The following is a 26,605-nucleotide window of genomic DNA, read 5'->3' as shown; positions in this document are numbered from 1 at the left end:
TCATTATTTTATTTTATTTATTATCATCGAAAATAAGCTCACTGTTCAAACTTGTAACGCATAGCCTAAAAATCTCAAAATGTAATGATAAGACATCTCGAATGCCATAATATAATTTATACGTGAATATTATATTGATTAGTGATTATAAAATTTCAAATCAAATTAGTATTCTTCTAAGTTTTTATAATCGTCCTTACTTGTTTTATGACTAGGTATATATTATAATAACTTAACCGGAGAATATTTTAATGTAAAATGTGTAGGACATCGTATATTCTTCTTATTATAGTTACTAGGTACTTGGTTTTGATGTAATATTGTAATGTCATAATATATTATAATACTATACTTTCAGATAGGTGGGTAATATATTGAATGTAATAATAACAATTAAACCGAGATCGGGATTTTATCTAATAAGACTCGATGTACACTTTTTTCATAAAATATTATTATGTTGATACGATTTCAACTATATGACAATCATTAAGTCTATAGGTACTCTATACTCATTATGAATTTATGATGTATCTCATTGATCATGTAATATATGTATTACATTTTAATCCGGAAATTCAATCAGATTTTTACCATAAAAAATATGACCCCAAAAATACTTTGAAATGCCATAACTATAATAATGATAGTAATAAGTAATAATAGGTATATTATTATTATTATTATTATTATTATTATTATTATTATGATCTAAAAAATGTGATCATCTTATTCATGACTTTCCACTATGAAAACACAATATACATAACATCTAGGTTCTTTATTATATTATATTAGAATTTTAGATTTTCAGGTTGAAATAACTATTTACCTTATACAACAATAACACTAATTTGTTTGTAAATATATTTTTTTCCTGTAAACATCAATATGACATATTAATATTTTAGATTCTGAGTGAAACGATGAATGTATTGATTTGACAATGATGTGTGTGTTTTTTTTTTTGTGTGTGTCTTTCATCACCTTTTAGGACAGTAAAAGTGCTTGGATTTTCTTCAACAGTATCTTTTCTGATAGGAAAGTGAATCTAGTTGGTACTTTGGGGGGGTCAAAAGTAAAAATTTTCCAGTAGTTTTCAAAAGCGCCGTGAAAAACAAAAGAAAAATTAAACAAAAACGGGAATTTTACGCAAAATCTGTTTTCCAGAAAATCGATTTTGGTTTTCGGTGAAAAAAAATGACCGTAGATACTTGAAATTTTGACTGAATGTTTATGTCAACATTTTCTATACACCATGCCTTTTTTAAAAAATTTTAACTTATTTTGAGCTATTTATAAACAGTCCTTATATAAGGACATTTCCAGTTTTCAATTTTTTTTAATTTTGTATTCCATAAATATCAATTTAAAATTTAATAATTATTTTGTAGTTAAAAATTTATAAAATTTTCAACTTTTATAGCTAAGGATCATAGGCGGAGCCACGTGGCGTGCTGGGTATACAGCTGTACGCCCTAATCGCCCTGAAGGCTGCTTTAATTCAAGTTTAAAATTAATTAATAAAAGTAAAATCTATGAACGGTTAATTTGGCTGAAGTCTAATGATCATTATAAATACTAATCATTATATTTGTTCTTAACAATGTATTTTCCATGTATTAATTTTCCAAGCAAAGGCAGTTCCTAACCGTATTTTTTCTATATACTATAATTCAAAATAATAAATATAATGTCTGTCATTTTCAATTTTTTCAAATTAATTTTCTTTTTTTAGAACTAAATGATTATATTCTATAACAAAAATATTGCCAACCACCGGAGGAATTCAACTGCGCTAACATTCGGTATATTATTTAAAAGTAATAAAAATTTGAAATTTTGTTTTAAAAGCTTGAATAATAAATAAGCTAATAATTAAATAATAAGCTTACAATTTATAAATAACAACTAATTACGGTGACCTATAAAATATCTGAAAATGGGGATTTTAGGGATAACCCCTCCCCCCATAAATTTTGGTGGGCTGATTTAGATTCTGCATACGCTAATCAATACTTCTGGCTCCGCCTATGCTAAGGATTGAAAATTTAAAACAAGGTTCCACGTAAATAAGTTATATATAAGTAACTTTATTCACAATAATATCATCAAATATACTTAGTAATATCATACGCTGTCTGACCGTTTTCGCTCAGAATCGTTTTTCTTATACGATGATATTATATCATATGATATATTATATCATTATATAAATTTAACATCATCCATTACAGTGACCCACTTGTAACCTACTGTACAGCAGAGCGACATCCACTTACTTACCTTTTTTTAATATTTTTCGATACAGTTTTTCTATTAATATTCTGTATTTTAGGACGACTATAAGGATTAGAACACAAAATAAAATCAGTCATCACGGATTAAGACTATGGATAACTTTGATTTAAGTTTTATACCATACATGTGGCTAATCTAATTTCCCTGAGAGTTGTGACCCTGTTACAAGTTGAGTGTATGATTTGTGTTAAATAAAAACAGTCTCCTTGATTCCGATGGTTATTTAATTAACTATTTAATGTTAATATGATATAATATTATTATAAACATAAAAATGTTTACAATTAAATAAACTCAATATATTTTAGTATTCCTATATAGCATTACTCATTAGGTACCTATATGAATATATTAAGATTTAAAATCAGCTATTTTTAAAATGTATTCCATTATTGGAAATGCCAAAATATATGCTATTTCCACGCAACACGCACATATTTGTAATGTCAATTCAATTTATTAGTTTTGCTCTAATATTAATTATGAACTTGCTTTATAATAATGTTGGTACGATATCCCGTGATTAAAATTAGCGATGGTTGGTGGCGTGTTCAATTATTTTTTTTTAATTTCTGGTATGTCAGAAAAACACAGTAACCATGATTTAATAAGTAAATGCTCATAAACCTTTACTGCAGAATTTGGTTGATAACAATATGTTTTGTAGATATCATACCTACGTGCTGAAAAATTAGAAACAATTAAACTCTTAAATTAATTTGTTTTTAACGTTAATGTTTTCGATAAGTTCGACAATGTGTTTGAACCAATTACTCCATAAAATATGCGATTGTTCAAATTTCAATGATTCAACAGGTCCACTTCACGAATTTAAGTTAAATGCGATCACGTGAATCACGTTTATTTACATAAATACATAATACATACAAATACATACATCATATTATATTTATTATAACATCGACTGAAATTATACTATGATATACAATAATTAATATTACGTTATATTATGTTTAAATATTTAATGCCATTTTCAATGTAATCACAAAAACCAAACAAATTTATAGCTAAAGTGTCATACAATTTTGAAACATAATTATACCTGCAGTATATTCTGTCAAAAAGTTTTCAAATTATTTTTAATATTTTTGCTAAAAACAACGTTTATTAAATTTGTTGTTAACCGCTTACCGTGTCCTCAACGCTGATTTAACTTTGTAAATAAATATTCGGATTAACTTTAGTTTTGCTGATGCTCTCACAATTTTTTACCTTAAATTTTGAACATTATAAATTACGTAGTTTCTTGCACTCAACTATTGTGTTACAATGAAAGTCTCAACAAAAAGTATAAATTCTAAACGGATATGAAGGCTTTCAGAGAAACTTCTTTATCCCTATTAGCTAATGAATTATTTTCTAGAAATTAATCCCACAGAAAACGTTTTAAACGTTTCCGCGATCCAAGTAACATGCAGAAGAGCATTATGTACACGCTATACGTATATGGTATATACATATATTGTTAGTTCGGATTTAAATCTTACAGACCACTCACTTAATAGAGATTCTCGTTGTACTTGATCGTGATCATGTATAAATAAACTAAATACTTAGTTAAATCTCAAATAAAAACGGAAAATACTATTTTTAAATAGTAGGTAGATAGGTATAGGTACCCTATTTCTATGATTACGATTCCGTGAGAATATCAGAGTACTACAGTCTGTTATAATATAACGCAATGAATAAATAATGATAACTAAGAATGATCATAATGATGTTTCATAAAAATAAAATAGTTATTAAAATATAATATTATATATTTTTAAAACTAACTAAATTAACTAAATTCCTCTCGTTTCTAAGGTTTTCTTGGACAACAGAACAACGATTTATTTCTATAATAATTATGTAATTAAATGTATGAAGCGATGATTCATTTGAAAAAAAAGTTTGAATCCGCATTCACTATTTAAACGTTGGTCTAGTAAAATGTGTACAGAACGAATTAGATTTTTCTAAGAAATAACTTGAAAGTTTTTGTACAAGCGGCGACAGTTTTTGGACTTTGAAGTATTATAATAAAAATTACTTCTATGTAACTAATTTAATAACGTGCTTTTAAAACCTTGATTACAAGCCCATAGGATATTAAGTTTACAGTTCTAACTTCTAACTTCCAAAGTCACGCTAACACTATATTTATCAAACAAAAATATATTTTTAAAAGTGTTTAAAACATTTATTACAGTTAGGTGCTATGATGTAAAATTGAAAATTAAAATATTTTATTTTAGATATTATTTTTGTCTAAAATAATTCATAAGATCTTATAATTTGGATTATTTCTAAAAATAGAGTATATTTTTATTTTGAAAAAATTATTAAGATCTTATAAGAGTCCTAATTTATGCAATATTGCTCATCGCTTTATCATCCGAGTGAACAGAGGAATATATTGATTTTATAGTTATCATAATATATATATATTATATGTTATTTCAGTTTTCTCTAAAATTACTTTTTCGTATTGGTGTACCTTAAAAGTTTCATTATTACAGTTTCTTAATAGATTGACAATTTGACACAGTTGGTAGTTACTCTAGTAATGTATTTTTGAAATTACCCATTAGTTTTCAAAAACCATTTGGTATTACACGAATCACCCCGGTTCGATTATCGACCGTAATGTGTAATTATAGGTTTTGAGTTTTAATAATATTTGATTTGTAAACATGGATTACATTTCATTCTAAAAAACTATTTTCGTATAATATTGAAGACAGTTTACTCGTTTTTTTCTATGAGCATTTCAATTTAAATAATTGTTTTATAAGTTAACGAACACATTATAATATCTAGTATTAATATTAAATAGTAAATTTAACGTTTTACTCAGACTCATTTTCATATGTAAAGTGGTGTAATTTAGTGTAATTTATTTTTTCAATACTTAATAAAAAAATAATTGACTTGATCTATATTAAGAGGCATTTTCCCAATTAATCATAATTAAATTAGATACACTTAATTTCATTCACCTCTTTGAAATGTTTCGTCGTCGCACAAAAATTTGAACGTATATTTGGCTCCAATTACGTTGTCGCTGACCATGTTTTTTTCTTCTAATGATAGACATAAATTTGAAAAATCATCGAAGCACTTCATTCCCATTTTGAACCCTCTATTTAAACATAATAATAATTATCATATAATTGTATGAAATTCAGATATACTAAAGTATTATATTTAATTACAAATCCATTTATCACAACAAAAAAGGTTTATCAACAGTCAACACCATCAATATAAATAATACCATTGTCAACGAATGGAATAAATTATGACTTCAAATAGCATTATAATATGACTGTTATAAATTATAATCCATCATTAAACTAAATATTATAATACTCATCCTATCATTATAAATGGTTATGATTTTATGGAGTTAAAAATTTTTTATAGTGTAAAAAAAAAAATATATTTAAATTAAACACATTTTTGATTATATATAATATTGTAATTTTAAATAAGCACGCATACGTCAATAATATACAAAGTGAACTATTTTAGTGTTGACACTCATTATTTCAAAAAGTTTTACTTTCTTACAATTTTTATTTTGATCATTTTTAAGTTTTTACTTCGTTGAATGACAATACGTATACATTTTTATTTTCATATTAGTAAGCAAAATATTTTCATAAGTATTTTGATACAAACTTACAATTTAAATTTCAAATGAGTAGTTAGAACAGGGATGGCGAACCTTTTGATAACTGCGTGTCAAATCAAAATGTTTGGTTTGATTTTATTTGCCTCGCGTGTCAGAAACTTTGCAGAACTTTTTTTTTTTTTTAGTCGTCATGTAAGTTATCGGAAACTATCTGTTATCTGTTGTACCTACGTTTGTACGTAAACGCAAAAAACGAATTTATTGATAATCTAATCAATAAAATTACAATATCTTACGATATATTCCAATAATGAGTTAAAGATAGTTTCAAATTATCAATTATTTTTTTGGAAAGTGAAGTAAAAATTATACACGCGTGACATAGGTTCGCCATCCCTGAGTTAGAACAAGTGTCTCTGCAGTATCCCACGCTAAATGTTGGTTGACTACTACGATCATAAAATAGGTACATGCTCATTAATATTAATAACTACTCGTTTTAAATTATATTTTTATGCGTTGAAGTACTCTAAAAATATTCTAAATGTATTGCAACTTGAAAACAAAAATAAATAATATAGGTATTTAAAAAAGTAAAAACATAATAGTGATGACAAAATAATTGCAAAAAATTATGTTTTTTCTTTCAAAAATGTTATTTTACATTGTCATTTAATGTAAAAATAATATTTTCAAAAAAATTAAAACTTTTCTTAACAATGAGTGGTAAAGACCCATAAATGAATCAGCGCGTTCGATCACTCATCAAGTCTATATATTATTCACTCGATTTGTGTATTAATATTTTATATTCTTGATATTATTAATAATTAAATTGTACGTTGCATGCAGTTCGACCAGACCAACACACTCTTCGCTACAGTCATAAATACTTCATATATTAATAAAAGATTTCCCTGATTATTTCCAAGCGGCAAATGCATAATATAGTTTATGAAACTAAAACACAAATATTGCAAACTATTCGCGGATATTTGATAATGAGAATTCAACTTCATTAATACGTCATGAATCATTCCTACATAATATTATAATGAACTCGAAACAGTTAGGTATAATATTTTAAGGGGTCATGATAATATGCATTGAGCGTTCAGCGCTAAGCGTATATATTATGAATTATATTGTTTGGCAACAGTACAATAACAGGTATAGGGATTTATTCATAAATCCGCAAAAATGAAACTAAAATGTATAATAATATAACTATTTATAAAAGTGATTTTTTTTTTTTAACATAAAAATGTTTTTGGGCTGGGTACAGGTATTTTATTTTTCTAACGCTTTGTTTATGACCATAGAAACGAATAAAATGTAAGAATTGCCTAATCCCACTAGGCAAATGCACAATAATTAATGGTTACTAATTAATACATATTTGTGTAAAATGTTATGTGTAAATATAAATATTTAAGGAAACATTGATGTTAATATTGGTACCTAATATAAATTAATCAATGCTATTCTATATCTAAAAAATGAAGTGAACTTTTGAACTGTATATTAATATTGTAACTATCCAGGTATAGGAACTCCGTATACCAGATACGAGATTAGCTCAGTTGGTATACCAGGGGCGCCATTTCAGTTTTTTTTTAAGGTGTGCAAACAATTAAAGAGTCCAATTTTTTCCCACCTCTAGGCCAATTGTTAAAAAACGGTTCTAATGATTTCAGTTTTTCATTACAGATTCATTACAGTATCAAAAACATACTTAATAAAAACATATTTTTATAGTTAACACATTACATTTTACCGTTCATACATTCTGTGTATATACAGTATAGTGTATAGTAAAGATATTTTTAGATAGAATAGATGCATATTATTATTATTATGTCTTTTGTCTATCAGTAACCAGGGGCGGACTGGCCCAGGGTGCTATACCCCCGGGCCCCCGTTTGTATTTGTGATCCGATACCACAGTCGGTATACGGTATAATACTGGTATAATACGGTATTATACAAAATACAAATAAAATAACATATTTCAACATCTCTACAAATAAACAACATGTCATTCTTAATTTTTTTTTATATTTACTTATAAAACTAAGGGCTCTTTCCTAATTTAGGTAGGTTTGAAAAAAAATTACGGGCCCCTAATTAATTTTGCACCCCGGGCCAAAAATAGCCAGTCCGCCCCTGTCAGTAGCCACTTACCATTTACACATATTCGTGTGTGCTAGTGGATAAAGTGATACCGATATCAATTTATCAATTATTAAATTAAAGAACACAATATTATAATATTATTTATGATTATTAGTGAATAGCTGCGGTGCATGCACAATTAAAGATTGGCAAACTGAAGGCCATCTGGCCATAGTATTAATTAGGCCTAGGCCAATTGTGGACAGCAAAATTACAGGGTGTGCGAGTGCACACCCTGCCCCCCCCCCCCAAATGGCGCCTCTGTGGTATACGTATCAGCACTTAATTGTATTATTGTTATTATTATAGTATAATATAATTATTGTGCTGAAACAAAAAAAAAATATATTTATAATTCATAAATTTTCTTCGAAGTGGAAAATATCGTGTAGCGTGTTACGTTTATGTCGCACGATCACCACACTTTAGTGTGTCATTACTTGCAAACTACGTCCACGTCAGCCTTCGATTTCGGAATACCGTTCAGACCTGTGTGATCCAATAGAACGGACACGTTCTTCAGACAAGTGTCCAGACTGGTTTTACACAGCACATCTGGGTCACTGTAATCTCCGTCTGGAAAAGAAATAAATAATTGTTTGTAAACGTCGTATTATATAACTCTGTCCGACGAACGTTTTATAGTCCACTCCGGCCGCCGCCGGGAAGTGTGTGACACACGTGTTAAGTTTAAAATATTTTGCGTGTTTCACAGTTGTTACGTCTTGTTAATGCACAGACACTTAAATATTCTTCTCACCAGCAGTGAAAATATTCAGTTCGCAGCGGGAGGTTCGGGGGAAAATACGTCACCGTTCGTTTCATTTATTCGATAATAACTGCACCGGGAACACAAAGGTTGCGCAATAAACATTTCAAGGAACAAACACACTATACATACCTACTGGTACACACGAAACTCGAGTCGGGTCTTTGAATAAATTATTATTATTGAGTCGCGTGGCATGCGGTATTTGGAAAACGAAAACATATCATAATATTTTCGAGTTCGAACAGTCTTTATAATACATATTATATGCGAGTAAGCAACACTTCCCCCCTCCCCCTAAGTAATGTTTTTTTCGAAATGTAATTGTAATCAATCTCGATTAGGAGGTATCTTTTGTAATAAAATAACTTGTCGGAAATCTCCAGCGGACGTTGCAGCAATATGCTAAGACTCTAAGAGGGTAAAACCGCTTCGGTGACACTCATTATAATGCAATTATTATACAGACGTATACGCTTCGACGTAGGTATATAATATTATATAATTATTATCTATTATTGATATTTTTTGATTTGCTAGTCTGGCCAAGTCGCGATGAAGGGAGGCCTTCAAAATCTTGAACTTCAAGACATTGAACGTCGATATCTTGACAACAGTATTTGCAAGAACAGCGAAATCTTGAATAAATAAATCTTGAATATTCAAACAGTTGAATGGCAAAATCGTGAAAGGCTATATCTTGAATTAATAATTCCAATAAAATCTTGAAAATGGAAATCACTGAATGGTAAAATTTTGAAAAGCAATATATTGAACGGAAAAATCTTGAAAGGCAATATCTTGAACGTCAAAATCTTGAATTAATAATTCCGGGAGTATCCAAATTCACCCAAAATATTTTTGTCCCAATGCGCACTTGTCCGAAAAATGATAAGGACCGATAAGAGTGGTTGTACGTACAGTGGTTAACCTGTGGTTACCCTGTGACCAACTTGACGTGGTGTTGCACAGCAAGTCGGGGGATATTTTCGATTTGCGGAGCGGAGCGACGGCGCCGAGGAGCGAAGCGACGAGTGCCGCTAGCATGGCATCACTGTATGAGTAAAGAGTCCACTCTATACCGGACATGCAAGCCCCTTAAAAAATTCAAGATTTTAACGTTCAAGATATTGCCTTTTGATGATTTATATATTCAAGATTTTGCCATTCAATGGTTTGTATATTCAATATTTGGTCGGAATTATTTATTCAAGATTTTGCTGTTCAAGATTTTGCCATTCAACGATTTGCATATTCAATATTTTGTCGGAATTATTATTTTTATGTCGGTTCAAGATATTGACGATCAATGTTTTAAAGTTCAAGATTTTGCTATGCACCCGCGATGAATAATGATGCTAAACGTACAAAACGATTTAATATTGTTGTGCTTTTCGCACGATGTATTTGAAACGTGCGCGTCTGATTATGTTATCACAAAAATTGGAAACAACAATAATTAATTAGGTGTCCAAAAGGCAAAAACCGAATCATTTGCGATGGCGTTAAGTTTTTATTAACTAAAATATCATAGTTAATAAACAGATGTAGGTACCTAGAACGCTTTGATTTTATTATTTAGACATAGGCGTGCGCAGACATTTGTGGCAGGGTGGGCCAAGTCAATAAAGATTAAGAAACCTGAACTCTGATGGAAGAAACAATTATACTTTAATTTACCTACTCGTAACCACCCATTATTTAAGGCACAAATCATTCATATGATAAAAAACAGATATATATTTTTTAAAATTTAAATAAGAAATATTTTAATTGTCAACACGGTTTTAAATTTTAAATAAATACAATTTCGCAATCTGTAATGGTAATATGTTATCAATTTTATTTTTAAAGACATTTAATTTATTATCATTGATTATCAATGTTTTTTTTCACCTACTTAATTAATGTTTTATGATTTAAAAAAATCAAAAATTGTGATGTTTAAATTACTATGTATACAAATTTCGGTACGTCTCGCAGGGTGGGCCACGGCCCACCCAGCCCCCCCTGTGCGCACGCTTATGTTTACAGACGACATTAAATCAAAATAATATCACACTCGAATCATTTTCATAATACCTACGTTTATAATATACGCCTTCCACGATAGTTTTTGTTTGTGGTGTAGGCCTCGTATACACATTTGTGGAAATAAGTATGATATGATATGATATAATATTACAAGCGAAAAATGCAGCATTGTCTTACTACACAATTTCAAAATATTTATTCTATATTTTCCCGTTAATAGGTACTTGCATGGCTAGAGCTGTGGAAGAAGTGCTCGAAAACTTTCACGTAGCGCTCTTATAAAGATTGGTTATTATTAGAGGCTACATAGCACTTTGAATGAGCCATTTTTCGATTGTTATCTTCCCCCATAGTTTCTACGAGTGAAACAAAGAAAAACTTAAGACAACTGTTCAAATATCAGCGCAAGTCCTTGGAATTGTTATCGTTGTTTTCAACCGTTATACTTATAACAGTATAGATACCATTATAGTTGTGCACCAAGCTAAGCGAATCGGAATGAGTGATCAAAATTAAATTTCATTATTAACCTGTTGTATCCTGTCCGAAATGTGTTTAATTTGTGCTATTCGTGGAAACATTAATTAATAATAAATTAATAAATATTAATTATTAACGTACCTCCGAGGACCCTATGTACCTCTTTACATTTTTGATAAGATACCTGTTATTACGCCAATCAAACGTTTTTTAAATTTAATTGCAATAAATTATTAATATTTCATTAATGCACACCTAATTAATTACATTTTAAATTATTTTACGAGAGAGTTTTATAAAAATTAATTGATCCCCGGCTTGTTAATTATGTTTTTAAATTCAAGGGACGTTTGTTGTACAAAATACATAACATTATTCAATAGCTATTTCATACATTTTGTAGTATTTAACTAATTAAGTTGACAGTAAGTTTCAGCAATCAACACTGGAATTTTATAATTAAATAAGTTATGTGATAGGAAGCTATTAATTATATTAAAATATAATATTACTTACAATATATAGACATATATTTGGTTTTTAAGTAATACATTAATGAAGTAGGGTCATTGGACCCCCTCCCTTCTATCATGCCGTCCAGTCCTGTATACTTGTACCCCCCCACCCCCTAAGGCCCCATATTACCTATTGTAAAAAATGTTATTACCGATTGTATTCTTATTTGTTCTAGTAAAAAAAAAAATAGTATTTCGTTTTAGATTAAACAAAAGTAACGAAATATTAAATATTACATTAGATGATAATATCATTGAGAAAACGTGCAGTTTGTTACTCATCCAAAAGTAATTAAATACATTTAAAATAGTTAAAAATATATATGAAGATCGTATACTACAATAATATATTATAATAAACGTAACATTGTTACTTTCTATTATATTTTTATATAGTTTTATTTTGATTATGATTATCTGATCGTTTGGTTCGAAATAATTTAACAGCTTTTAAAAATATAAAAAAATATCAAAAACAGTTCGTTTTGAATATAATATGAATATGAAATGTTTTGTATTTTGTTATTTTTAGGTGCTTAAACCTGCCCAGTTTAAAAGTTGTCAGTATTTATTGGAATTTAAATGGTAATTATATTATATCTACTATAGTAACGAACAAACAAAAAACAATTGAAACTGAAACACGAAAATATAATTCTCTCAATAATTATACTGCAGCAGGTACCATAATAATATAATATATAAATATATTTTTTCAAAAACATTATTTCAAGTTCATAGGAGTTTTACAACTAAAGGGTTGTTAATGAAAAAAAAAATGAAAAACGTATAGGTAAATTCACTATATTGTTGTTATAACTTTATTCGTGTCGTTTTTATGCCCCAAAGAGAGCTTAATGGATGTCGAAATGTCACCATAACATTTTTTTTTTATTATTAAAAATTAATCCGTAATAATATTATTCGTATATACCTGTCCAGTGCCCACATATATGAGCGGCAATTCCATTAATGGAGAATAAAACGGGACAGGTTAATACCGAACGCAATCAACGTTATTGATAAACAGACTATAGACTTCACCATTCACTCGGATCCTACGTGTACATTATATATTATAATATGTGTTCATAAGTATTAAGGCGTTACAATAATTCAGTCGACGAGACAAGCGTAAAAGTGTACCATTCCCAATACGTCTCTATTTGTGACATGATAATGCAATTAAACATAAGACACACTTGCAGATCAAACCCAATCATTGAAACGTGCCCTTACGAACACACACGTTTCTCCACTTAAACGATTATCGAACGGAATACTTACGCCGAGTATAATCTACATATTCCTGCAATTGTTCACGTGGATACGTACTGATTGTTGAGACCTAAGAAATTCTCGTAAATATGCTTAATATTTAACGACAAATCAAAAACTACGGTCATTATATAGGGGAATCGGGGCAAGTTGATTGATTGGGTTTTAAAAAACGTATCAAGATGTTCAGATGTTCTTGTTTATCAAATGTAAATGATATCAATAGAAATTATTTTTTTAACGACACGTATGTGTACTTGTATGTTATTATATTATATCATGTATTTGTTTATTGCATTGCGATTGTAATATTATGATGACAGTAAACCATAACGCGTTATTGTCACTACAGTTTTTTGTCCAAAATACTAAGTAAAAAAAAATTAAATTATGTTATTTTAACAATATTGAATACTGATATATAGAGCTGTTATTTTAAATGGTTATTATTTGAGATTAATAAATAATGTTATTCAACAGGAATATAATAGTAATATTACTAATATTATGGTAATCCATTGCTATTTTATATTGAAATGTCATCTAGCTCCGACCATGGGACAATACGATGGAATTGACAAACCTACACGCTATATGTTTTTTAAAACATAAAATAGTATAAAATATATACTAAGATACCAATAAATTATCATTTTCATTCTATTAGGACATCGAAGATTATCTGTAAAATAAAATCAAGGTAAGGTAATAATCTACAAATTATAGTTGCTGCAGGATAATTATTATCGAAACCTTATTCCTGGAACGACAGTTCGTACTCAAATCCAAGGAATAATTTATTATTATATTAACGGTCGTATATTTTAATCATTTACTTAGACCGTCATTATATATGCACCACAAAATTATATTATTTCGAATTGATTTTTTTGTCTTAGACAACATCACGTCATTGACATACTCGCGTTTGACTAAATAACAATACTTGATGGAAATTTCAAACATACAGAAGACCATTATTCTGTTTAGACTATACATAAATAATATTCCATAAACTGTTCAGAAACAGTCACTAAATGGTTCCCCCCAGAGAACTTGAGGGACTAAACCATATTCAGTCATGGCGTAATCTTCGCAGACCGTAGTAATAATTATTCATTCTAAATAATCCACATCTTTAAAATATAAAATGTTAAATATTAAGATGAAATTAATTACGATTTTCACTCTTAGTGCATTAAATATTTGTGTAAAAAAATTAAGATTATCTTCTAACTAATTGTGGCAGTATAATAACGAACAACTGACGCAATTTTTTTCTTAATAGAGTGCAACCAGAAATCAATTTTAATATATAGGTGGCTATTGTTGTTGCTTCCAAATCTTCAATTATTGAGAACTAACTCCTACTGCGTTGACCGTACTCAAATCCAATAAGGAATAATTTATTATTATACATAAATAGTCATATATTTTAATAATCTACTAAGACCTTAAACAAGTACCACAAAACGGTATTATTTCGAATTACTTTTTTTTTATCGTAAACAAAATCACGTCATCGGCATACTCACGTTTAACTTTAATAAAAATACTTGACTTTGAATTTCAAACATATAGAAGAACAAAGAAGAATAATATAATATTCCGTACTTCCGTACATTACAATCAGAACAGTCCCTAAACGGTTCCTCCCGAGGACTTGAGGGACGAAACCATATTCAGTTATGACATAATCTCCGTAGACCGTAGTAATTATTCGTTCTAAAATGTAATCCAACTCTTTGTATCCCGTTGGTATTCTGTTATATTTTAATAATTATTCCTATGGTATCTTAATCTAATATTATAATATCAGTTCCTTGTAGTATGAGAATTCTGGTTTTATAAATTATACTAATAATTAAAACGAATTGTTAGATTTAGATAAGTCATGATGTAGAAAAAATTATGGTTTTCTGTGGATTATTATTATATTTTTGCATTTTAAAAATTTTATATTATATTTTAGTTTGTTTGGCACAATCAAATATACGATAAAACACACAACACAGTGAAAACATTTAATAAAGTTTTATTAATACAGGATTTGAGAGAAACGAGTTGGAAGAAGCTTATTCAAAATAGAATCAACATTTTTTTATTCGTAAAAAAGTAAAGTCATCAATTTCGGTATTATTGTTTCACAGAACGCTCTGTTATAAATTTGGAATATAATGTTATTGGTCCACACTAACGGTAAATAATCTCATCTTTAAAAATATTCACAAATTATTTATTTATGATTAAATGGGAATGGCAAAAACTCCAAATGTTTAGTCATTCATCATTTGCCACAGCAGTGATAGTCTGTTTGCCCTATAAACGTCGAGCCAACATTCTATCATTTTTTTTTCGATAATATTTACATCATTATGTAAGACCTACATTATCAACGATCTGATTCCTAAATTTGAACATGGACTATAAGTCTTGACTGACCGTAGGGATTGAAGAAATTATTTTATAAAATACGTTTTCATGTTTTCATATTTTCCGATTAACATATTTTCATTAGTTATTTAGTTATTATCCTTGAAATGGTTTTATAACTTTTCGTTTTGTCATTAATAATTATTTAGCTAGATTATGTAGCTTGGTAACTTTAATGAAGATGAAATCATGTTAGTGATTATGAAATATATAACTTCATTAAACTTTTAACGATCATACAACTCGGTATCATGTTGACATAACCAAATTTAGAGTCTCCAGATTCATTTTACTAAACCAAAAAATATTATGTTGGTAAAATTATTTATTATTTCTTATACTTTTTGTTCATGGTTTTTTTAATATTGTTAATTTTATTTTAAACATAACAAAATTATTTTACTAACTTTCGAATTTTCAAGGATTGTCTTTCACATTAGCTTTGGGACAAGAATACTAATAAATCTACAAACAACTATCGAAGAAAATGTTTATCTGGGTTGGCCGAACATGTTTTGTTTTTTTGTTATCTTGGAAAAGATGTACAGTGTACATTATTTAAGATTGTAATTTCATACTTAAACAATGTTTCTTTTCGTATTTTTACAGTGTGTATCATCGTAAAAAAACCAAATTTCAAGAATTCTTTAAAAAAATACAAATGCAAGTTTCGAAATGTATGCTATGCGGAATACAAAGACAGTAAGATGTCTGAACTCATAAAATATTTCATTTAATTATTCTTTCCTCTTATTTCTATAAATAAGCGTTCTTAAAAAAATATTATAGCTAGCACAGTAAATACGAATGACGCCATATTGGATTTCATCTTGAATTCTTAACATATTAACTTCGAAACGGTATATATTAAACGAAATTGTTATACAATCGCACAAACAATCAAGCGGTATTAAGCTGGATGATTAAAAACACCGATATTCCGAAATTAAAATAATTGTTGAAAAATGTTGGAATTTTATTACCACCTACTTAATACATTTTTACCGATTCTCTGAATACACATTTTTAAAATAGGTAAAACATAATAATTGCTCTTAACTGGTAGTTAGAACTTTTCATGCAAACTGATTAAATAGTATTTAATTACAACACCTAAATTCCAGTATATTTTAAACTTTTTTAATGAACCCATTAATTATTACGAGATAACAATACGTGTTTAGTGTGACTAACGATTTTTTGATATTCAACAGAAAAAAAAAACCACAATTAATTTCAATTATTTATAGGTTAAAAAAAAAACTTTAATGTTTAAATATAAAAATAATATTGTGTTAGTTTTTTTTATTCGTGACGGTAAAATTAGATTAATTGAAATTTAAATTCGTATTTAAAATGTATGAATTTGCATCAATGTATGGTATTCTTCTCTATTTAGGTGTCTGTCTACGTGACACAATATACGTCCTGATCACTTGCGTAGTTGCGTTTATTATGACATAATTGTTCACATATTGTGTTAAATATGACTTAATATCGTAATGAAATGATTTGTCAGACATGCTCCACAAATCGCGAGTATAAATATTAATATTTGTGTATATTATTATTACCTGCTCCTCATAAGGTTTGTATTGTGCACAGAATAATTTAGATTACAAGTACTACAAGAATAATAATACCTATATTATAAGTTGATCCATTTAACTTAAGGCAGTATAATATAGTGTAATACTTAACGTTGGCCTAATTCGCAATTGTCTAAACTCCAAAAATGCGATTTTGGGATTATTTGTGATTAAAATTAAGAAAAAAAAACTGCGTCGTATGATAAAGCTGTAATTGGAATTGTAACATATTTTTATCCTCCATGAAATTGATAATTAGAAATTTTCGTATCGGTATCTCCGAGCATTACATCCCCGATGTAATTATTTTAACAAACTAGAAAATTCCTTTCTCCTGAAAACTAGTCAATATGGAGTTATATGATTTATGAATTAGTCTGACGCTATATTGTAATACACTATATTATTATAATTCTAATTACGAATGTCATAGGTACATCAAATGATAATAATTCTAAATTAGGGATGCAACATTAAGTACCTACCGGCTATATCTACATGTCGTGTGTATAACCAAAAAAAAAAATCACTGGTGTTTTTTAAAATGGATGGGGGGTGCTGATATATATTGAAATCCTAAATGGGAGCATCGAGACGTTGAGTAAAAAAACGTTGTTAACTACTGCGTAAAATAAACCACTCCGTATATAATGTAGGTAATCATAAGGTTCTATCGTCTAATTACGAGTGAGTGCATTTTATTTCTTTTAAAGATTTATTATTTGTCAAAAATCGTGGCGACGAAAACGCTTCGACGAAACACATATAAATATATAATATAATATGTGCTCACGTCATACGACGACGGTATCGTTTCGCAGGTGACGATGGAGTTTTTTTAGGGAGCGAGGCGGGGGGGGGGGGGGGTACACGTAGCGTGTTATTTGCCGTTATTCTGTTGTTATATATACGCGACGTGCTTCGGCTTGAGTAAGTTTCGCTGTGCCAAATTGGCAAGAAAATTAAACTCTATGCCACCGCGAGCGACAACATAATGCGTATTGTAAACTGTCGTCGGCGCACCGCCGGCGAATGATACATAATGGGTCGTGTAATTTATATTATATTGTAATAATAATAATAATAATAATATAATAATAATAATATATAGGTAGTGCGTGAGAACACCAGAAGGCACGCTTGTGGTTGGTTATCGTGGGCTTATTTTCGCATCGTGTTTTCACGCTTTTCCAATACGTTATAACCACAAATTCCACCATAGACGCGTCGCACCTATAATTGTGACCACGTTGAAAGTATGGTTTCATAAAATTATATAATAATATATTACGTGTCCACAGTGTCGGATCAGTATTTAAGCGTCTACAGGGGCTCAGCTAAACTAGTGTTTGAAGTTTTCGTTTCATACAAATGTGAGACATTGAATTTATTTTTCAATATAAATATTTATGGATAACTTACTATTAAATGCCGTGGACTTATCTTGTTCTAAAGTTTTGTTTTCTTCTAAGAAATGACTTATCGTCGACCTTGTAATTGTGGTACTATTGATCATCATTAACTACTTTACTACAATAGCTATTATTATGATTCTATAGTTTAATATTGTATTTACATATTTTGCGTCATTGGATTATTTTTGTTGAAAATTTGAAATGTCAACTATTTTTCATTTATTTATATATGTATATGTCATTATCTATGAGAAATATGTATGAAAAAACACAACTAACGAGTATTATTAAAGTTCACAACAAATTTTATAAAATATTGAGATATTTCTGCAATTGAAATTTGAAATGAAATGTTAAAACGCTAAACTAAAATATAGTTTACAATGTCGGGTAAAATACTGTTTAAATGTATTTAGAATGAATATTTCTAAAAATAAATGTAGTATTTAGAATATTTTGATATTAAGACACTGCAGAAAATAGTGTTTTGAGTATTATTCTTTCAACAAACATAAAAAATAATCTTTGATTCGGAAATTTCAATTCATTTAATACATCAGTAAATGGCACATATCACAGAACACAACAACACAATTAACGATGTACGATTAAGTCTTGTAAATATATTTGTCCAAAAAAAGGTCAGAGTTTCTTTTGTTTTTTAAGAATTTAGACGACGGCGACAACGTCCATTAAAGAATTAAACAAATGAATATAATGCCAGACGCCAGTGAAGGACTTAAAACAAAATCCCTCTAAATTCGATATAAGAGTTTATATTATAATTATAATCGATATACTTATACAACATGTCAAGGGTGCATTAGAAAGATTTGACAGTTGCTCATTTCGACGGGGCATCCCATCTATTTTCCGGCAGGTCAAATTAATTAAAAGTTGTTTTCGTTACATAACGCTATATATATTTATATATAATACCTGCTTGATGTCATTGTAACGTTGGACCCAGTCCATATTGGTCATCAAATAAATATAAAAAAGTAGGTTGGTAATTAAAATATTTAACTATTCGTATATTAATGTTTTAAATTTAAAATGTGCATACATTTATCATAACAATTATTATTATAGTGCGTAATACATATTTTAAAATTCTTATAAATTAAAAAAATCAATTTAATTTTGTAAATTTGTAATGTCTGCGACTTATTAACCTAAAGTATACGACACATATTTTGTACCATGGCCAATTCAATACGACAATAATTGACTCGCAACATAGGTACCTAACGAAATCTCAGACTTTTTATTTCTTCATATTTTAACTTGTTCCTTTCCATCAGTATATTGATCCCAGTCCTTGAGTTAGAATCAATAACCATATCAATATATTATATTATTATATACGATGTATAATATACATTATGTAATTTAGAAACATTGTATTATGTTTTTCCGTATTGTTACTATTATTTTGTTTCGACGTTTCGCGGGCCACCGATCGGGGTCATTAGATGTTGACTTGGTCTAATCCTCCAGACACGGCTCGCTCATACATATACCGCGAACACTCTACAATATATAGGTTCTTCCGTGTACAATACTGTTATGGTAATGGATTCGAACGGGTTATGCCCGAGGCCGAACTCCGGTATCGTTTGTTATACAATAATGCGAGAGACGGGCGCAAAACCGTGCACGCGTATAATATATTATCATTATTATACCGTAATATTTCAAAAAGCGTTTGGCACACGAAACACGACAGAATCAGTCACACGCGAATCCGAGCGAATAGAGCGGTCGGTCGGACGGACGGACAGACAGTTTTTGCAAATCGCGTAGGTACTTTATATATTTCCAGTCGTCGTCGTTGGACGTGGTGTTTCGCCTGCGACGCGTACGACTGGAAAGAAAAGAGGGAAGAAAATATGATATAAAAAATAACACACGACCGCTCTTTTGGGCCCGATCGTACATCAGGAAAACACTATATAATGCGACCGTACGCATAATAACGATATACGTTTGCACGTCTATGTAATAAACGACTCGCGTGGACGGGCGTGAATTCGACCGTAATATATTTATCGGGAATAGAAAAACATCAACAGTCCGACGGGTCGACGGCGCGTGTAAAAACATTTTTTATCCGACATCATGATGATAATATTATAATCTAATGTGCGCATGCGCGCGTATTATGTATTGAAAAAAATGTCATAACCTTTGTGTAGGTATAGTCGTTGTGAATTAATGGTGCTCTATTTTTTATTTTTTAGTTTTCTGATATTTCGAGTGGCCGGACACAAAAACCCATCCCTCCGCTTTCACCCCTCCCCCCTCCCCCCACCAAACGCGTGTGTGTCCGGTGTTTGTGCAAACAAAATGATTAATTGTAAATGGACTATCTTATAATATTAATCTTATGATGTCTTATTACAGTTTATAATATTTGTACAACATCATCGTTTATCAAAATTAAAAACAGAACCTATGACTAAGGATTCATTACACGAATACTCACAACCATATGGTGTAACTCAAGCAGTCACACGTCGCTTGAAATATACGAATCCGCTATTCGCAATTAATCGTTGGTCTCAAACAAAGTTATCGGCTCAGATTATAAAATATAATAATTTGATCGTGATATTGGCCACCTACACGCCGGTGTACCGAAATTGCCTATACACAGTGCCGACTAACGGATATAAAATGTAATATTGCTATTTAAGACATAAACATCGTGGGCGACGACACACAAACATATAATATGTAATCGTTCTTATTACCTCAAGTACCATATAATGACTTATAATTTACAATAATATTATATAATTTAGTTTTTTTTGTATTTGTTAGTAGTTACCACCAATAGAACCTAGGCACCCAGGAATCGAAAATTACCTTCTTATTAAGTAAATTAATTTATTACTATATTAGTCCAACGTCGAAATGGCACAGCGTTTCTAATAAATAATAACTATAATAATAATAATATAAAAATTGACTTAATAGCTGCCAAATAATGGATTCAAAAATGTTATGCGTTGAACGCGATTTAAAAATTTGTTTTTGATGTCACGTTACAGGTTTATTTTTTTTTGTATTTTTAGTTTCTCGTCAAATAATAATTGTTTTTAATGATAAAAATCCTTTTTGCGTCGGATATTGCTTGAATACATATTTTGTTTTCGTGTGTTGGATTAGCCGATACACATCGGTCATGTAATGTATTATATTATATAATATAAAACATCACGAGAGTTACGAGCGAGCACCAGTGATGGTTTCGTTAAAAAAAAAAACAAAAAAATAGGACGTGACTGACGCGCCTGGATTACAAAAAAACATCGTTTTTTTCATTTAGTATCCCCATTTAAATGGATATTATTATATCACGCATTGTACGGCGTTTCGATAAAAGGTAGAACGCGTGCCTTTGCATAAGTCCTGACTTCTACTACTACCGTGGTCGTTCACAATAAGCGTCGTTAAAAGGGCATTAGCAACACAAATCGACCGCGTTCGAAATGCATATAATCGAACGAAATGGATGCAATATAATAATTTATATAAATATAATAATTCGACGTCCGACGTAAATTTTTAGAATAATAGTATTTAAATCGATCGGTAAAACACAAAAACGTCTATAATTACTGTCAATATAATATTTGCACACGTCATCGAAATATTAAATCGGTGGAAACTCACGTGTGTACATTGTTCGTCGTCGGTTTTTTTTTTTGTTGTTAAAAACGGGACATTTTTTAAAGGCGCCTCACTCGAGTGTGAGTAAATCTGCAGTATACGCATATTATTACGTTTGTTATTTCCATACGTATATTAGACGCAATCAAATATCGTGGCGAATGACAGATATAATATTATATACCTACGTAGGCGCCCGCGAACGGTTTATATGATCGGCACGAGATTCCGGGAATCCAATAATAATAACAATAACCCTAAGCCTGTGCAGTAAACCTACGGGATAAATTATATTAATTGTATTAATTGATTTGATATCTCCGGAAAATACGTCGAACCCGTCATAGAACATATTATTATTTTGATGAAAAATGTAACATATAACGTATGGTACGTCATTTATCATTGAACTATAAGCTCTGTCGACATCAGAGAGTAACACAATTATTACACGATAAGACACTTGTTTAAAGATATTTAATAGCTTAATACCTACTACCCAGATATTGTACGTCGTGGTACGTCATACTGTGTGTTTTTGTTTTATAATGTATAAAATAGCTACCCACTTGTATTTTATGTTTCAACGTTTCAGTAGACAGGATAATTAGTTTTCCAGTATTTAACTGAGCGCAAATTCACGCTGAACGGTTGCAGAAAACCACAAAAACAAAACGAGAACCAAGCGGTTTTTTTTTAAAAATTAATTGTTGATCAGTGAATTTTAAACGGTTATGCCCAAATGTTGACGACTGATTAGTATTTACGTGTATGATGGTTTCTTACATTAGAATTTACAGTAGCAACTAGCAATGCGTATTTTCTATGAAACTGAAATTTGTATGATCGTCTAAATAAAATATGATTATCTAAAATCTAAATACTATACTAGCCGGGGATCAGTAATTTTACCAATGATGAATTCAATAAAAAAAATTGTACGTGTTGACAAATATTAAAAAATTAGTGATACATTTTTATTTGGAACCAAACAAATACAATGTATAATATGTGTACATATGTATATGCGCTATTTATAATGCATATTATAATACATTAAAACAAAGTTTATGGTGATTATGTACCGCTATTGTTTATCAAAATATATTATTATAAAATTAATTTAAAAATCACCCTTTTGAGTTTCAATTAAAATGTTGATTAGCAGATGCTGGTACTCGCCATATTGTTATTTGGTCTTTTCAGTTATGTTAAAATTCTTCTGTTTGTGCGTGTGTTCTAATGCGTGTTTAAAATAATATGAATTATGGAAATCCTAGGGTACCTACCTTTAATGTAAAATGTGTACAAATTTCAATGCACGAATTGAAATGAATCAACCCTACATTTCTATGATTATATACCGTTCCAGGATAAAATGGAAATTTCTGTAAAATGTTTTTGGTTGTATAGTATTCTTGAATTATGTACATAAAATGATACTAACCATAAATTAAACAAACCATGGCTAAACTGAAAATACTCTTAAATAAATTTTTCTTTCAAAATTAATTTACTACCTATCTAACAAGTTTACTCCATAAAACAAAAAATAAAAATAGATTAAATTGTACTAAAAAATGTAAAACTTTATTCTTGTTTTTAATTTTATGCGTTGCATATTTAATAGAGGGACATTTTAATAAGTAATTTATATCAAACTCAAAAATTCGAAATAAAAAGTTATAAGCTATTTTTTGTTGAAGTATCTAATTATCTATAGTATAGACTATAGACTGCACATTCTATACTTAAGCGTATTATATCCAAATAATTTTGAATAAATAAAACAGCAATGGTTAGCATTTTGTTTAAAAATGTTCGTTATTATTATTTTACATGCAAGTTTAAAATTATAATGATTGGAATTAAACATACTTTACGAAAAAAAATATGGAGTAAAAATAAAAACAAAATACTTAATACCGTAGCTCCACATAACTAAACAACGATTTCTATCCATTGAAATTCAGTTTTAAAAATGTTTTCCAAGTAATGGTATTTCAAATTATAGCTATCTAAATAACGAAGAATTAAAAAAAAAATGATATTAAATAAATCGTTTTATAAGTGCTTGACATACTATAATTTTTTATAAAACTCAATTAGCGATTTTAAAACGAAACTGGACAGTGGTTGTTAATTAAATTATTATATATGCGTATAAGTATATGTATATATGAGTAAATAATAATGCTCACTTATATATATTGTGGAAATTAATTGAACTTTATTTTAATTTGTAACATTTTAAAAATACTTGCTTGTCAAAATAATAATAATTTATTACCATAGGATATTTATCTTTCTGTGTTTAGCTCCAACAATTATTATTGTTATATATTTTAGTATATAGATGAAACATTTTTGTCTGAAACAAAAAGTTTTTAACGGCCAATCGGTAATAATGTAATTAAATCCGTTCAAAGGAATGACAAAATAATTAGAAAGTCGTCGACAAAGTTAATAATATGGAAAAGTTTAAGTTATTTTCAATTACGGGAATTTCCCTTCGACGATTAATTTCGTATTTTTTTTATTTTTTTTACTTCGAAAACAACCGTTACGACAATCAGGTTATTTCATTTTAAATTGTTCGGCCATGGTCCGAGTGTTTATTCGGCGTGACGGTGTTTATAGGTGTGTTAATAATTTTCTCATTTGTACCGATGTTTTCCATTCCTTGAATCTACCTAGTACAATGTGCATATTATGTCGAAATAAATAATGGCTGTAAATATCGCATACGCACAAGCGACTAATAATAATTGTGCGGTTACACATTTTTACGAAGGCACACGGTTTAAATATTTACATTTATATAAGCCCCGTACGCAATGTAGTAGATACGTTGTGCGATTTTAACTTTTCAAAAACAGAATAATATTTACACATTTTGGATTCGTATAAGTATAGGTGCCTATTTATTTTTAACCATTCGTTGCGGGATGTCTGTTCGGGGATGACGTAGCGTGTGACCACATTTTGTTGTTTTAAATTGTTGTAATCAAATAACTTTCACGATACACCGTCATTGTTAGCCGTGTAGGTAATATTACGGTGATTAGATCAATCGTGTATTGCAGTATAAAAGTGACAAAAACATTTGTTGTCATAATTTTCAGAGCGTAAACGATGCGTAGGTACATGTCCTCGGGAATTTTTTTAAATTTGTTTTATCATAATGCACATCACACGTCGACGTCGGCTACGTATAGGCACTTTTAAATATGCAGTTAAAAATCGTTGTGAACACACACGGTTTAAATATTTACATTTATATAAACCTCGACGTATGTAGTGTACCTATGTATGTTGTACGATTTTAACTTTTCGAAAACAGAATATTTACTGGGGATGGGCCGATACTAAAACCGATACTCGATATCGGCCGATATTGGTGGTATCGGGTTTATCGGTATCGGTTTTTTTTTTTAAACCGATATTTGAACCGATACCAAAAAAAAAAAAACCAAATCTATCAGCATTGATTATAAATTGTAATAGTTAAATGTAAAATGATAATATTATTTCGGTTGATAGTATCGGTGACATTTTAATATCAGTGCATTGTTTATGCTGAAAATGTTGGTTTTCAAATATATCGGGTATCGGTTTTTTATCAGTTGCATATATCGGAATATCGGGTATCGGTACAAATATGTATCGCCCAACCCTAATATTTACGAATTATGTATTTGTAAATTACATAATATGTACCTATTTATTTTTGAAGGTTGTTCACGTGTGACCACATTTTGTTGTTTTAAATTGTTGTAATCAAATAACTTGTACCTATCATACACCATCGTTAGTAGTGTAGGTAATATTTTATTTTACTTTTAATTTATACTTTATATACATATTATAGAATACACCGATCGGCTACTTACAATGGTACCAATGGCTATAACAATGTACTTCTAGGTAATTACAACGGTAAAATATAATGGAAATAATTAACTTAATATAACAAAAATAAATGTATCAAAATATCAACATCAAAGAGCGCATAGCTCTAACAAATGGATCGTTCATTAAGAACTTGGATCGTAAAATGGGAAGAGGGAATGGCTATCGTGATAATATGGTATGGATGATTGGAACCCTTAATATATTATATAACGGTGGTTATATCAATTGTGTATTGTATAAATATAAAGAATTGTATAAAAGTGACCAAACAGTCGTTGTTATAGCCTGTAGTGGACGATAAGTACATATTCTCAGGAATTTTTTTTTTTTGATTTGTTTTATTATAGTAAACATCACACGCAGGGCCGCATTTAGGGGGG

At 29.3% G+C, this 26,605-nt stretch overlaps 1 protein-coding gene across 1 annotated transcript in view; it reads right to left on the bottom strand.

The window, feature by feature from the left end:
• Positions 1-26,605, bottom strand: part of LOC100166998 (uncharacterized protein) — a 79,957-nt gene that overhangs the window by 35,289 nt on the left and 18,063 nt on the right. The window contains exons 2-3 of the mRNA NM_001246067.2: positions 8,560-8,695; positions 5,307-5,449 (exon numbers count right to left, since the gene is read on the bottom strand). Of these exons, the coding sequence (NP_001232996.1) occupies positions 5,307-5,449; positions 8,560-8,695 (279 nt within the window). The remainder of the gene's footprint in view (positions 1-5,306; positions 5,450-8,559; positions 8,696-26,605) is intronic.

This window comes from Acyrthosiphon pisum, chromosome A2, assembly GCF_005508785.2.
Source record: "Acyrthosiphon pisum isolate AL4f chromosome A2, pea_aphid_22Mar2018_4r6ur, whole genome shotgun sequence".
NCBI classification, from domain to species: domain Eukaryota; kingdom Metazoa; phylum Arthropoda; class Insecta; order Hemiptera; family Aphididae; genus Acyrthosiphon; species Acyrthosiphon pisum.
This window is presented reverse-complemented; position numbering and strand designations above follow the sequence as displayed.